The 14,562-nt window shown below is 39.3% G+C and overlaps 1 protein-coding gene across 1 annotated transcript; it reads left to right on the plus strand.

The window, feature by feature from the left end:
* Positions 1-11,873: 11,873 nt before the first annotated feature.
* LOC107088840 (oligodendrocyte transcription factor 3-like) lies at positions 11,874-12,874 on the plus strand. The gene has a single exon (XM_015381265.1). It carries the CDS (start codon positions 11,968-11,970, stop codon positions 12,742-12,744), a length of 777 nt encoding a protein of 258 aa, XP_015236751.1. The 5' UTR covers positions 11,874-11,967; the 3' UTR covers positions 12,745-12,874.
* The last annotated feature ends 1,688 nt before the right edge of the window (positions 12,875-14,562 follow it).

The raw sequence follows: 14,562 nt of genomic DNA on the forward strand, positions 1-14,562 counted from the left end.
GGACGGATCGGGTAGAGACACTGGTGACCTATCCAGGGTGTACCCTGCCTTTCGCTGGTTATAATTGTGAATCACATTATCTCTTCTACGTTGTCACATGATGTTTCATCCCTCTATAAAACCCATAGATTATCACCATCATGTTCTTGGCGGTTCGGAAACTTTAACCTGGCAGTTGCCAGATTGATATGTGTAGAACTAAGTTGAGTATCTATCCAGGATGGCTGCTGTTCAATGATCGAGGGGTTTTTTCTGACCCACATGCAGGGAATCCACCAATCGATCGATTTATCTTATTTATTTAACAGAAAACAGTATCCTGGCTTGGTTCAGATCGATCAGCTGCTTCTGAAAACAGAGAGGGGGAGTTATATGGGGTTCAGGAAGAGGATCAACTCAAGTGGGGAAAAGTACCTAAGGATGCTTATTGTTCCAGATGAGGAGCCGATCTCAGAGGGGGCTTGTGGATTGGAAAGTAGGCTGGAGACCAAGCGGGCAGGCAGACGGAGTAACAGCAGAGCCAGGGGGAAAAGACAGCAGGATGAGCAGGAGCACAAGTGAGTCAGTCACAACCTGACAGTACAGATTCAGAGCTCTGGGAGAGTTTACTCAGGGAGAGAGGCTTGATTTTACCAACTGAGTCGGACCAGGCGGTGAATGGTAGTCCAGCTGCTACTTATATGTGCAGCACTAGATGAGAAACAGGTGTGCCATCGTCGGGTTGGCACGCCCTCCAAATGTAGATCTGTTGGGAAAACCTGAAGTCTCAGCCACACACAGACACCATGACATTCAGTCTGTCCATGATAAGGAGGGACGTTTAGTATAATACTTTGAGCTGATTGGGTGACGTACCAGCTAGTACTCCCTTCCATAATATGCTTTTAGCCAAAGGTGACGTTTCTGACAAATCAAACCTTTTCCAAATCCTGTCAGTAGAAAAGCACAGACATCTTTACCATCTACAAATACACAAAGTGCTTCTCTCTGTTCCTTTTTTAAAACAAGAAATTGTCACTATTTTAGCTAAAACCAAGTCAATTGTGGTATTGACAGGTGAGTCATCCAGCGTAGCCATGTTTCTAATGCCCAGGCAAGGCCCTTCTGACTGTCGTCATTCCTACATGTCCTGCCCCATAAAACACTGCTGGTTTGTCATTGGTCCGACTTGATATTTGTTACCAGACGGACATATTAGTCTTTCAAAATGGATTTGTTTTGAGACTGAAAACTCAGATCTCAAAACAATCCAGTTTCCAGCGCAAGGTTATGGAAACGTTGCTTCTAGTGGATAATTGGATTCAATGTCTTATTAATGGCGGACTTTTTGGACATGATTACTGGGAAACACCCTTATTTGGTATGAATTTTGAAATGTCCTCCATTATTGTTGTAAGCAAAGAACACTTTCTGTGACTAGAATTTTAAAGAAAATGCAATCAAGAAATGAAACTACAAAAACGTATGAAATAATTTTTAAGAGTTTAAGTTGACGTTTTCGCAGATTTTTTTTTCACATTTTTTCATATTTTTCTTTTCAGAGATTTTATATATTTACATTTTATTTTTTATTTCTGTTTTTTGGATGGTTATTTGAAATGACATTTTATTGAATTTTCATTACAGGCTCTGTACAAGCCATATCCACCACCATTTACAACAGCTCTGTGACAGGGAAAAGGAGGGATCTTGGTGAAAAAAATGAAAGTGAAACAAATAAAATAAATAAATTGGGGAGTTTGGGGCGGAATTCAGGTCCTTTGTCTTTAAGACGGGGGTAATAACTGCCTCTGGTAATGTTGCTGGCAAGCTGCCTTTATTCAAAGCCTCATCAAACATATGGAATAGTAGGGGAGAAAGTTCTTCAGAAAAGGTTATATAAAATTGTATTTTAAAATGCTGGCACTTTATTTGCTAAGATGTTTTTAATTGCATTTATAAATTATTCCTTTCTATTTGGAGTTTTCTAGATTCAATCTGTGCTTCTCAGAGTGTTGAAGGTTCTAGCTGTGATATAAAGCTATAAATTTCCTGATAGCTCACTTGCAGTTTAGAGAATAAGGCTGCATAATGTGATTATTTTAGAATCATATATATTATATACATATAATTCAAAAATAATTTGAAAATATAAATCTCATAATACAACAAAATAACTTTTTTCAAAGTTTCTTTTCTTGCATTTCTTTTTCCAAATGTCCCTTTTAAAAAAAGTGTTTTTTTTATTTCAGTTTAGAAAACAAGTAAAAATTCACTCCACACTTAGAAGGCAAAGGAATCTCAGTTAGATACTTGATAACACAAAGCACAGAAACTACCAGAACGCTCTCAACCATCAGCCTGAGTAAGACAGAGAGGAAAAAAAGCAAAAGAGCTGATAAACTTTATCTATGATAAAAAATAATAATGAGTTAATAAATGACTGGAAAGCAGATTTGTGTTGAAATATATTATGCTGATAATAGGTTCCACTACCTTTTCATCTCTTTGCAGGATTAACTGGAATAGAGAGAAAAAAAGCACCAGCTTTCAGTGCTTATATGTGCTAATAGGATTTACAATTTAACGGTACTCAATAATTTGACTGTGGACACATCCAGCAGAAAGTGTTCCAGTTGGACCACAAGAGCAGCAGAACTCCTCATTAGTATTCAGATCTGAATTAAGGTTTAATGTGCCCATAATAATAAACCACCTGAGCCCCTTGGGCTCTATGGACTATTCTATGTATGTGTTCAGATACAAAGAAAGAAGAGGGACGGACTAAAAACAGCAGCAAGAAAGTAATATCAACATATGGCATGGGTCTGATCTGTCCCTTGATTTTAGCAAAACATCTGACTCAACTCTATTGCAGTTTTTATTCTGGATAATAGTAAAAAATATTGGGCCAAATATACCCTGAAAGCAACACAATGGCATCACTAAATAACAACAGATTTATAAGTATTTAGAGCAATTGATCCAGAAAAAAAAAACCTTTTTGAATATTACAAACTTTTAACATTAACTTTTTTGTTCAGTCTGCGATTCCAAGCAGATAGTCTGATAAAAAATGAAACCCAGGGCAGATTTTTAATGAGGTTTCATCTGCTTAACTGGCTCCAGTCGGCTTGTTTCTTTGCAGTGTTTTTGCATTCTCTGTAAATTCTTGTCTCTTTCACACATAGAACCAATTGAGCTGTAATAACAGTAATTTTACCACATCAATCCAAAAGCCCAGGAAGCCAATTGTGTATTACTAACTAGTGTGATACCCTCAACAGACAAAAACTAACAACACAGCATGCTTTACTCAGTGAGCAAGCAGAGGCTGTATACCCACTGAACACGTGGGTGCACACAGAAACCATTGATCAGCTCGTCAATCACAGGTCAATGAGGATAGCCAGTGGCCACCAACACTTGGATCATTGTTTCTAGTGACCCTGAGGTCAGCGGTAAGTACTTAAGAGTTCAGACCCCCCTACAAAAGGACTGCATCATGTACTTTCCTCATACAGTGGCCTCGCTGGCGGCACCGATTTGGACACATGGCAGGCCTGCCCACAGATGGGATGTGAAAGTGTGTTTGTGTGTTGTGGGGGCTGTTGCTGGGGAAAAGCAGCACAAGCAGAGGTAACAGACTGAGACAATGATGCTGAAGAAAGGCAGGTTTCGTGCCTGAGCTCCAAGGAGGGGGATTATTAGGAGAGTTCCTCATCAGACTGGATACTGCAGTGAATTGGGGGGCCTCCACTGTGCATGCACGAGCTGCCAACTGTTCAAATGTGTGACCAACACAAAACCAAACAGATACACTGAGTAATAAGGAATCTGTGTCACCATGTAGTGACTACATGCACTTTTGCAAATACATCAATTAAAAGACATTTTGTTTGATAACAGTTTTAAAAAAAAGCTGAAAACACAATTCATACTATAAGTAGATTTTAGCCCCTTCAAAATTAATACCATCCAAAGAAAGTTTTTTTTTTACTAAATCAAGAATTAATCTCTCTCTCTGTCTCTCTCTCTCTCTCATTATATATAAATGTGCTATACAGCACAGATTTGTTATTTAATTAAATCGGGATTTTGCATCTGCGAGGAATGTATTCTTTTTTTGTGTATCCCAAAGGCAGCTGAGGTTTGCAATAGCACAGTGCGCAGATAGCAGGTGTGATCACGATAAGGATAAGATGCTTGCAAAAACTGTGAGGACCTAAGATGACTTGGAGGAACATAGTCACAGCAGTATGTTCAGGGATCTGGATCATTCCAACAGTCAATACCAGATTAAGTCATTGTTTAAATGTATGAAAGATGTCTTAGAAATGGCTATTAAATCATTTTGATGCACAGAGACATGATTTGATTAATGGATAAATTGAGACTCTCAGTTTCTTTTATTCTATGAAAGACAATTTTATAGTTTATAGTTCATATAATAGCCAGTAGAAACTCTGAGTTTTCAGCAAATCCAGAAATTTCAGACATTATCACGCACCGACTTTGTAAGAACAATTTGGAGACGCCCCTTTTCTTCTCCAGCATGGCTGCCCACCAGGCAACAAAGGAACATCTGCAGAGATTGGTGTAGAACATAACCAGCCCTCCAAGAGTCCTGACCTTAAGCTGAAAAAACATCGCAGGGTTTTAAGTTAACAACTCCTATTAACACATCTACCTTATGGAAATGCTTCCCAAAGGAGATTAAACTGATGGTGAAGTTGCAAAAATTAGGCTGACATTATGTCCAGCTTGGGCATATTACTCATATCTATTTACAACTTCCTTTTTGTTGTTTTAATTGTTGCTTGTTTCTAGATTCTGGTGAATTCAGGTTAGTTGTATTTATTATTATTTGCTTGACTGACCATTCTTGTTAAAGGTAAAGGTAAGAGGAAACACATTATAGACAGATTTCTAAGACGATGATACAAATCATGTTTAAAAGCATGTCTCGTTCTGATTTTTCAATTTGAACATAGCTTGTGCTTCCTACCTACAGCATCATTTATTTTTGTTCTGTGTTTAAGTTACATTTTCCTTTTTGTAAGCATGATAAAAATGTACCCTCTTTATTAGGGGTGTTGCTTATGATCTATCCCACAGGTTATGGATTAGCGCACCACGGTCCGGATCCAGACCCACCTGCTGGGTAGTCCGGACCCAACCTGATTTAAAACATTTATAAATTACCGCATGTTGTCTGATGGCAGTGTCTAAATACACTTGCGCCGCTTCTGCTGTTTGTATGATAAAGCCGTCCGGAGCGTCAAAGACCAGACTACATGTGATACAAATTAGCCAATGAGCTGCTGTCAGTCTGGGTTGCTGCTGCTGCTACTTTTAGACACAGCAGGCAAACCTGTGGCAAGCCAGTTGATGGGAAAGAAGGAGAAGACGATGAGAAAAAGAAAGCAGAGAAAGTGTGGACTGCTGGAAGAACTGTGGTGAACTGGTGAAAGAAAAGTGAAATGGTGCTCAAAGATGATCCTGCACATTTAGAGTGTATTTTGGCTCAACCTGCTGCTGTGAAGCAGGATTCTCCACCATGAACAGAATCAAAAATAAATATGGATCCAGGCTCAAAATGAGCTCCTTGATATGTGCTTTAGAATGGCTTAGTCTCCATTCAAACCCAGGTTTAAAGCCTTGCAGGGCAGCATAAAGCCCACTGCTCTCATTAAGATAGAAAAAAAAAAGAATAAAAACAAAAGGTCAGTTCAGGTATTTCATAAAATATGTGAGTCAGGAAATTGTCTATATACCAAACTGAACGATTGTTGTTCTCTACTTAAAAAAAAAACTCTTTCGATTTTAAAATGGAAAAATTCTATGTATAACATGAATGGATGAAAACCTCATTTTATTTCACTGTTAAATTCTGTTTAAAGTAACAGATTTTAATAAAAAAATGTCTCCAGACCTTTACTGGTTGATGATTTTCTGTATTCTGACCTCGCTGATTTTTAATCGGTGACCCCTGATGTATGCTATTATGGTAAAGCTTTGTGTTTTTATAGCTAGTCATATTAACAGAGCTATATTCTCTGAAAAACTGTTCTGCATTTTTGTGAATTTTTTTTCTCTGTTTTGATGATCAACCACAATCCAGGTGACCATCATCTAGAAGGTGCTATCACTTGGTCTTCCACTGATCTGAAGGCAACATCTGGACATGGTCCCTGCACCTCCTGCTCAGCAACATGTTCAACTCTGTCCCCTTTCATTTTTTTCCCGCTTTTAGGCAGTCTGTCCTTTCTCGGTGTTTCCCCCCGGGGTAATTGTGGGGTAATTTATGAAGTTCTAGCAGCATGGAGTAGGCCAGTGTATGAGACAGCCTGCTGACCAAGCCTCATTCAGCTCCTGGACTCCTTTCATTCCCCTATGCCTGGACGCCTCCTCCTGACTGCCCTCACTCTGCAGCCTCCCACAGCATGCAATCCTCCACGGCCCCTTAAAGATGAAGGCGAAAGTTATTGGAGTCTTTAGTGACTCATAAACATCCTAGGGGATTTTCATAGTGCTTTTGTTTCTTTTTGTTGTGGGTAAGATAATGCAATTGTTTCAGGCAGTGTAAATGAATAAATCACATAGCTGTTTTTGATAACAAAAGGCTGCACTCCCTGCTCTTAGAAACACTTGTCAGCCTATTCAGATACTTGGGGAAACAACTTTTTATCGTTTTCTCCTGTTAAATCCACAGATAAAAGCAGGTAAATTCCATATCGAGGGCCTTTCATAAGGAACCATATCCCATGAAGCCTTTAACATTTTGTCATTTCATTTCTATGCTCAATGATTTCTAACACATAAAATCCAAATACCATGCACTGAATTATAGGGTTGAAAGAGACAGAGATTATTTATGTGCATTAGAGGGAAACTTATTGATTTTGAAAGTTTTCAAATAAAAAAGAGCATTCAGATTTATTTTTATTCCAGTTTGTTTGTTTTTTCCTCTTTCCTCGCAGATAAAGATGGAAGTATCTCTGACACTTTTGCACAACATGAAACAGATGCCTATTCTAAAATTGCTCATCTCAGTCAGATTGTATGGGACTCATCAGTAAAAATCATATTTCAAATCTTGGAGATGATATAATCTGGATTTAGATTGTGACCTTCAGATTAATCTGAACTATTGCCATGTAGCTCTAACTGTAGGGTTTTTGTCTTCCTGGAAAAAGAAAGTCCTTCCTGACTTAAAAATAGTTTGCAGTCTCACTTTCCCTCCATAGGATTTTTCTGTTTGCTCTGAAGAATTTATCCAACCCAGATGAACAGAAGGTCCACTGATGATAGTGGGTTTTTGGGCGCATAGCATTACGCTTCTAGGACGAAAGGTTTAATCTAATCTCATTAACCAGAGCACCTTCTTAACATGCTTTGTTGACACCACATGCTCTTACATGACTCAGACCAGAGTCTGAACAGGACTTCTTCTGGCCTGATTTCTTAATTTCATTCTTCATAAAGATAAGATAACATTGAGATCATGACTGATGTTGTTGTTGCGATGTTGGGCAAGTTCAGGATCCAGACACGGGCAAGTGGAAAGCAAAATCAAAATAAACAAACTTAGAAAAGGCTCCCAGAAGTGAAAACAGGTGAGTGATTAGAAATTTTATCTTTAACATATCAATTGGAGAAAAGGAGACAAAATTTAACAGATCTCAGAAGAGGTGATGTGGGAGGAGTTTTCATCCTAGATCTAAAGCAAACAGTATAAGGTCCAATTTATGACTTCTTAAAGTGATACATTTTATGTTCTTGATTGCCAATCATAAAATATAAAATAATAGGTATAACTCATATTCTCTGAAAAGCTTCATTTTTTCGCCATTCATCAAACTATACATTATTTTAACTTATTATATCAACACCTTGACAGCTTTTTATTTAAATCAGTTACATTGTCAAAGTTGGACTTCTCAGTAGAAGATTTCCTAGAAATTGCACAGGAAAGTATTAAAGAGATGATTGGAGGTAATTGAATATACTAAAAAAGGAAACACCAATGAGCAAAATAGTCAAACAATAAAGCCATGAATCCACTTTAATCTAAAATCAACAGTTTTTTTCATAAACCTACAAACCAAAATAGCAAAATCAAGCCAACGGTTCGTGGTTACTTCTTTGGATCATGGTTGTTTCAGTACAAGAGGTTTTGACTGCAGCTGCTATACAGGCTTTTCATTAAGGGTATTGCTTAAATCCCACTGGATTTGTTTGGTTTATTAAAATAAAGTTTAATAGATGCAGTTATTTTTTCTACAAACATTTGTCAGTTTGGCCTGCTAAATAACAATAATCACGATAAAACACATTAAAGTGTGTGATTGTAAAGTGTCCAAGTTTGGAAAATGTTAAGGTATATAGGCTAAAATTCTTTTACAAAGGTCTGTATATCAGCTCTTGCAAGAGCTACAATAGGTGACCCTCACTGAGAAAAACTGTAAACAACCCGAGTCAGCTGTTTATTCTCTGCAGGCTCCTCTTCTGGCATGTTGGGCAGATTAAATTCTGGTGGGTGTAGAGACAATCGAGCCACTGATCCCGTTAAACAATGACCAGCAGAGAGCAAAAGAGGCCTGATGCTGAACAGCACAGGTTTACTCTTCAGCTCAGCACTTTATTGAGCTATGATAGGCCCTAATCTTGACTGATCCTCTGTCACTACAAGCATATGCCTGTGATAATGCCCTCATTTTATGGTCACCTGAGCACTTTCATTGGAGTGCACCCATGTGGGGGCAGAAAGCAGTGCTGCAAAGCTGGGAAGAAGAAAATAAAAGGAGTCCAGAACTGGATGAAAGGGTCCTGAAAGGTGGCATCTTGAGAAGAAAGTTAAACACTCTGATAGAGGGTTAAAAGCAAGGATTATATAGAAACATGGAAGGTGGCAATGCTTTCATTTGTAAAATGCGGAGCTCAGAGATCCTTCTGTCTCTCTGTGTGGCCTGTTGCCTAAGCAAACACATGAATAAGAATAAGGATGACTTGGAGAATGGGATTTATATGGCTAATGCATATAAACATGGAGTAATAGAATAATTGCAGCGGCGCTCCATTGATCACCTAATCCATATGTTTTCCTATAATTGCTCTGAATATTCTCTCTGACATATGGCTGCATCTTCTATCTATCTATTACCATCTGAGTATCCCTAGATATTCATATCATATCTTCAGCAATGTTTTTCATACCATTTTGGTTAAAGCAGAAATTTTGTTTAGAATAACATCGTAATTCTAAACCCATTTAAGACCAGAACATTCTGTCTAACATTGTTAATTAGAACCTGACACAATTAACAGATGAAAACCCTGAACCCTTTTGGCTCAGGGCCTGAAAAAAGAGAAAATCCATATGCTTCAAAAAAAGTTCTTATGTTAGCTTTTAATGTTCCTTTAATGATTAAATCCCTTAATATTGACTGATCAAACATCCCCATGATGGAGCAATGGTGGGGGGTCTTTAGAACCGCTTCAGTGAGTGGAATCAGTTTGGGAAGATTTCTTGCTTGAAAGTTCATAACTAAGCAAAATGCAATCTATGAGATTCATCTTGTACATAATATACAAGTCAAAGAAGCAATGTAATGCAACACAAAACACTTTGTTTTCTTTACATGTCTTTAAAGAAACTAAATATCCTCCAGAAAGTAATTTCATTTGGCTCAAAATCTTTTTGACATGAGCTGGTTGATCAAAATAAACAAGATTTAATATTTGGCCTATTACACTGCAAAAACTATCTCAAAATGAGTAACAATGTCTTAAATTAAGTGTATTTACCCTTAATTTGAGCCGGTAAATAAGATGAGTTGCTAATAGAATGAGTATTTTTACTCTTAAAATAAGTTACATAGATATTATGCACTTGAAATAAGAAAATGCAATTGTTTTTTCTTATTTTAAGTGTAAATTATCTTGTTCCATTGGCAAAGTGTCTCACTTAAATACTTAATTCAAAAAGAAAATACACTTATTTTAAGGAGGATATGACTTATTTAGATTACATTTTTTGAAGTGTAACAGACTGGTAATGCCTTTAAGTTTTGAATTAATGTAGAATAAATTAGGGAAGATTATATTCAGACATGCAAACCATTTGTGGCAAACCCATCCCCTTGGGGAGCAGTGGGCTGCCACTGTGTGGCGCAAGTGGCAACAGTGTGGGATTAAGGGTCTTTCCACAGGGACCCAGAGTGGCAGTCTGTGGGAGTGGGGCTCGAACTCAGAACCTCAGGATTCCAAGCTCTATGCTCTAACCACTAGGGCACCACTCCACCACATGAGGGAGAAAAATTCAACAATTAAAAAATATTATAATTTTTGTTACTTGCGTTTGCTTCTGTTATTTATTCTTTTTTTTTTTTTTTTTTGGACCACACAGTAAATTCTTAATAGCTTTTCAGTAATAATAGGAGCATAAAACAGGTTCACATGATATTTGAGTTATGCTACTGGTGAGTAAATAAACTACAGTTTCAGGGTGCTGCTGTAATTATGCTAACTGTAATTTTACCCACCTGACCGGCAGTTGGCAGGGAAAAAAAACCCTGGATATTCCTAATACCTCACTACTTCCACTGATATCTGTTTAAAATTAATCTGCTATAATGGTTTGAATAAAAAATATCATGTTTGGTTCATCCTGGCACCTATTACCAATCAATTTGCCTAATTTAGAAACATGACATAAGTGTGCATTTTCAAGCACTATCAAAAATGCTTTAAACTCCCCTTTTCTTTTACAAAATGGAAACACTTTTTATGCAGACATGTATAACATTTCAATGTCCCTACCTTCATCCTTTTGCATTTAAAAGCCCCCAACTCATACACCAGTTTTTAAATTGTAGTTTCCGATTTCAAAAATATTTCTTTGAAGGATTTTTTATGAAAGATATGAGGTTGCAGCTCCCTGCATGAATCTATTCAAGAAAATCCCTTTTGCTGCTCTGATGAATGCAGCTCTTACTCTCCACCACAAAGGACAAACTTGAGGATTTATTTGGTGCTGCATGAAGAAAAACATCCCTTTGTTCAGATGTGTTTGAACCAAGACAACAGAAAGTCCAAATCGGTCAAGAAATGTTTTGTCTTCAATTTTTAAAGGTGAGAAATGGAGGATTTTATTGGAGTATTCCCTGCGTCAACCTAGATATTTAAGAATTAGAAACCCTACATTTAAACCATGAGGCAGTGCTGTGTCCTCTTGTTCAGTATCATTTAAACTATCTCTTAACAAAACAATGACCCCCTTGGTGACAGTAATGTGATTTCACAGACTGGAGAGATGAGTAGAAATGTATTTGACCTCCTTTGTCTTAACTCCTGGTTGAATCGTACCTAGTCATCCATGCTTTACATGTTTAAGCCACCTCATATGGTGCCTCCTACCTTTCCTCAAAGTGTCTCATAGAAACCATATGTAAATAAGGCCTTGGAGGCATCATCTATCCAATGCCACGGCAGACAGCAATAAAATGGGTTGCCTGTTGAACTCTGAGGTCACCACTTTTACTTTCCTCTTAACTATAACTTAAAAAAAAGAAAATATTTTTCATCAATTGTTGATCATTTTAAGCACTAGTTGTTTAGATTTTGGTTCTTTAGAGTAGACAAAAGCTTAAAAAAGTGTGTGAACATATCCCTAATTTTGTTAATGTGTAAGAGACTCATTAGATAAGGGGAGTTAAAGGGGGTGTGGGAAGGTGAAGTGGGGGGTGCAGGAAGGAGGTGTGAGAGGGGGGTGAAAGTGTGTCCCTTCTGCAATTGGCTGTGGCCCTAAATGTCTCATTATGCAGCTTTTTGTTCCTTTGTTGTGTCCGCAATATAAATGCACACCAGCAGGCCACGCCGTGATAGATTTCAGACACTTTCACCTCTGTGGACAGACTGTGCAGCAAAGATTCTCTGTTATTCTTTAAAATCAAGAGTTCAGGGTTATTCTTAAAAAAGACTCGAATGGATTCAGACGCCAGCTCCACATGCAGCCGTTCCTCATCTCCAGACCTGGTGGTGGATGACTCTGCCGGGAGCTTCTTCTCAAAAAATATGTTTCAGAAATACTGCGAGAAGAACAGAACTGACAGTGAGGCCGAACAAGGCAGGATGGAGCGCTGCGGCGGAGGTGGGAAAACCAAGAACAGGTCCGACCTCAGCAAGGAGGAGATGCAAGATCTAAGACTCAAAGTTAACAGCCGTGAGAGGAAGAGGATGCACGACCTAAACCAGGCCATGGATGGCCTGAGGGAGGTTATGCCCTACGCTCATGGACCTTCTGTTCGCAAACTTTCCAAAATCTCCACATTGCTTCTAGCTCGCAACTACATCCTAATGCTGTCGAGCTCTTTGGAGGAGATGAAGAAACTGGTTGGGGATGTTTATGGAGGTGGCAATGCTGCCCAGAGCCGATCTACTGCCCACCCAGCAATCAACCCTGCAGCCACGTCTGTTCACCTTCCTCTGCATCCTTTGGCCCAGTCTCTTCACTCTCTGGTGGCCAGCACGCCTGCAGCTCTGCAGCATCACTCCTCTCCTCCCTCTTCTGCTCCTGCTCCTCATTCCCCTCCATCAGCTAGCTTCCTGGGCTTTCACGCTCCGGTGCAGGGCCTTCTTAAGGACCCACTCCACCTCGGTGGCTCCTACAGGCACTTCCCCGGCATGCCTTGCCCGTGTACACTCTGCCAGCCTCTGCCAACAGCCACCTCAACGTTACACACTTTGTCTATGAACAAATGAATGGAGACTCGCCACAAATTGACTGATGCCAAACTTGTAGATGCTGTACATACAAACTGCTGCTATTTTGTCAAAAGAAATATTTGGTTCTTTTTTTTTTGTAGAAGAATATTGGAGCTTTTATTGTAGTGATGAAAAAAAATCTGTAACTTAACCAATGTTTGCTTTAGGAAAATATGTGTAAAAATGTGGAACAGAGTTGTGCAGGATTCTATATTTCTAAATTAAAAATTGAATTTGAAATAAACTTTTGTTTCTCTCATTCTTGCATTAAATTTGTTCCCTGCTGAACAATCAAAACTTTATCAAATATATGTGTTTCTATCTGAAGAAAAATCTCAGAGCAGGAACCACTGGCGTTTAAATCGCTGCAAAGCAACGCATCAGCCACAAATTTTATGAACAGAAATTGGTAAAAGTGGGTCATTTGTTGCTAACCAGCTTTGGACACATCGACCTCTAAAGAGCTAAAGAGAGACAGGAGGGTGAGACAATACAGCAGAACAGAAGCTGAATGTGGGACCATCAATCTTCCCCTCAACAGGGTGTTGGAGATGAAAGGGCGACACAGGCGCCACAAAGGCGAGTCACTTTTGTCAGACACAGGCGAGAGACACAACGATGTCCTCAGCTGCAGGCCAGCCATTTGTCACTGTCTCATATGATTATGGTTATCAGCGTAAGAAAGGGTTAGATTTAAGTAAGAGTCATAACGCAGCTTCATGAGCAGTTACACATATCAGCCAAACTATGCTGTAAGTTATATCCTTGGTCATAAAAGTACAAAATTCAACTGATACCTGAAAAAAATAAAATACTCCAAAGAAAGCACAAATCTGGCTTTTTATGCAAACAAGACCTACGGAAAAGCCATGAAACAAATCAGCAATGGCTAACCTTCACTTAGCAACAAATCAAGCGTGTAAAATACATGCTTATCCTCCCATGGCTGACAGATGAGCTGGAGATTCAAGGAGAATGAAGAGATGTAAGTCATTCTCACCCACCTCCTCCTCTTCACAAAGCTGAAGAGGGCCCGAACAATGCCCGTGCGTGGGACACAAAGACAGGGGCAGTCAAAGCTCTCGTGCCTGGGACATAGACCCCCCTCCATTCAATCACATTTCATCATGGTAACAAGCGCTGTTGGGCCAAAAGGCCTGACACTCTTGCTCACCACAAAGGCGGTTAGCTCAAATATATGAGGCTATTGACACTGTAAAGAGCTCCTGTCAGCGCTGGGGGTTTGTCAGCTGTGGGATGTCTCAGTGGGGGGAGGCAGCTGCCACCCAAACCAAGCGATGGAGCTTCTGTCGTGGGGACCGGCACAGTGCCGTCACCTGGTCCCTGGTCCCATGACACAGAGGCTCCCGGCCCCCCCCCCTCCATCCTTACTAGGGCACAGGTGGGAATGGGAAGCCGAACACATTGAGGAGATTAGTGGGGATCTGCCTCCCTTTGCTGGAGGTAGATAATTAGAGACTTTGACTTGTGCAAAGCTGGTGTTTTCTGATTGATACCAGATGGTGTTAACCCACAATATGGCATCAGTGGTCTGGAAAGTCTACGTGCATGTGCGTGTGTGTGGGTGGGTGTGATGTGTAATGGATATGCTTCTTAAATCATGCAATATGGGCATGTCCTCTGTGTACCACTATGATCCACCTCATGTCATCCATTTGGTCCTCAGCACACACTAGCCAGCAAAGGAAGCTCTAGTTTGAATTCAGTTCAATTTATTTCTATAGCACCAATTTACATCACATGTCATCTCAAGGCAATTTACAATTCACCAGATCATACAGTCAAATTGATTCA

The sequence above is a fragment of the Cyprinodon variegatus genome, unplaced genomic scaffold (assembly GCF_000732505.1).
Source record: "Cyprinodon variegatus isolate N-32 unplaced genomic scaffold, C_variegatus-1.0 Scaffold230, whole genome shotgun sequence".
In the NCBI taxonomy this organism is placed as follows: domain Eukaryota; kingdom Metazoa; phylum Chordata; class Actinopteri; order Cyprinodontiformes; family Cyprinodontidae; genus Cyprinodon; species Cyprinodon variegatus.

Excerpts from the sequence above, each read along its gene's own strand:
- LOC107088840 (XM_015381265.1), top strand. The coding sequence starts at position 11,968 with ATGGATTCAGACGCCAGCTCCACATGCAGCCGTTCCTCATCTCCAGAC.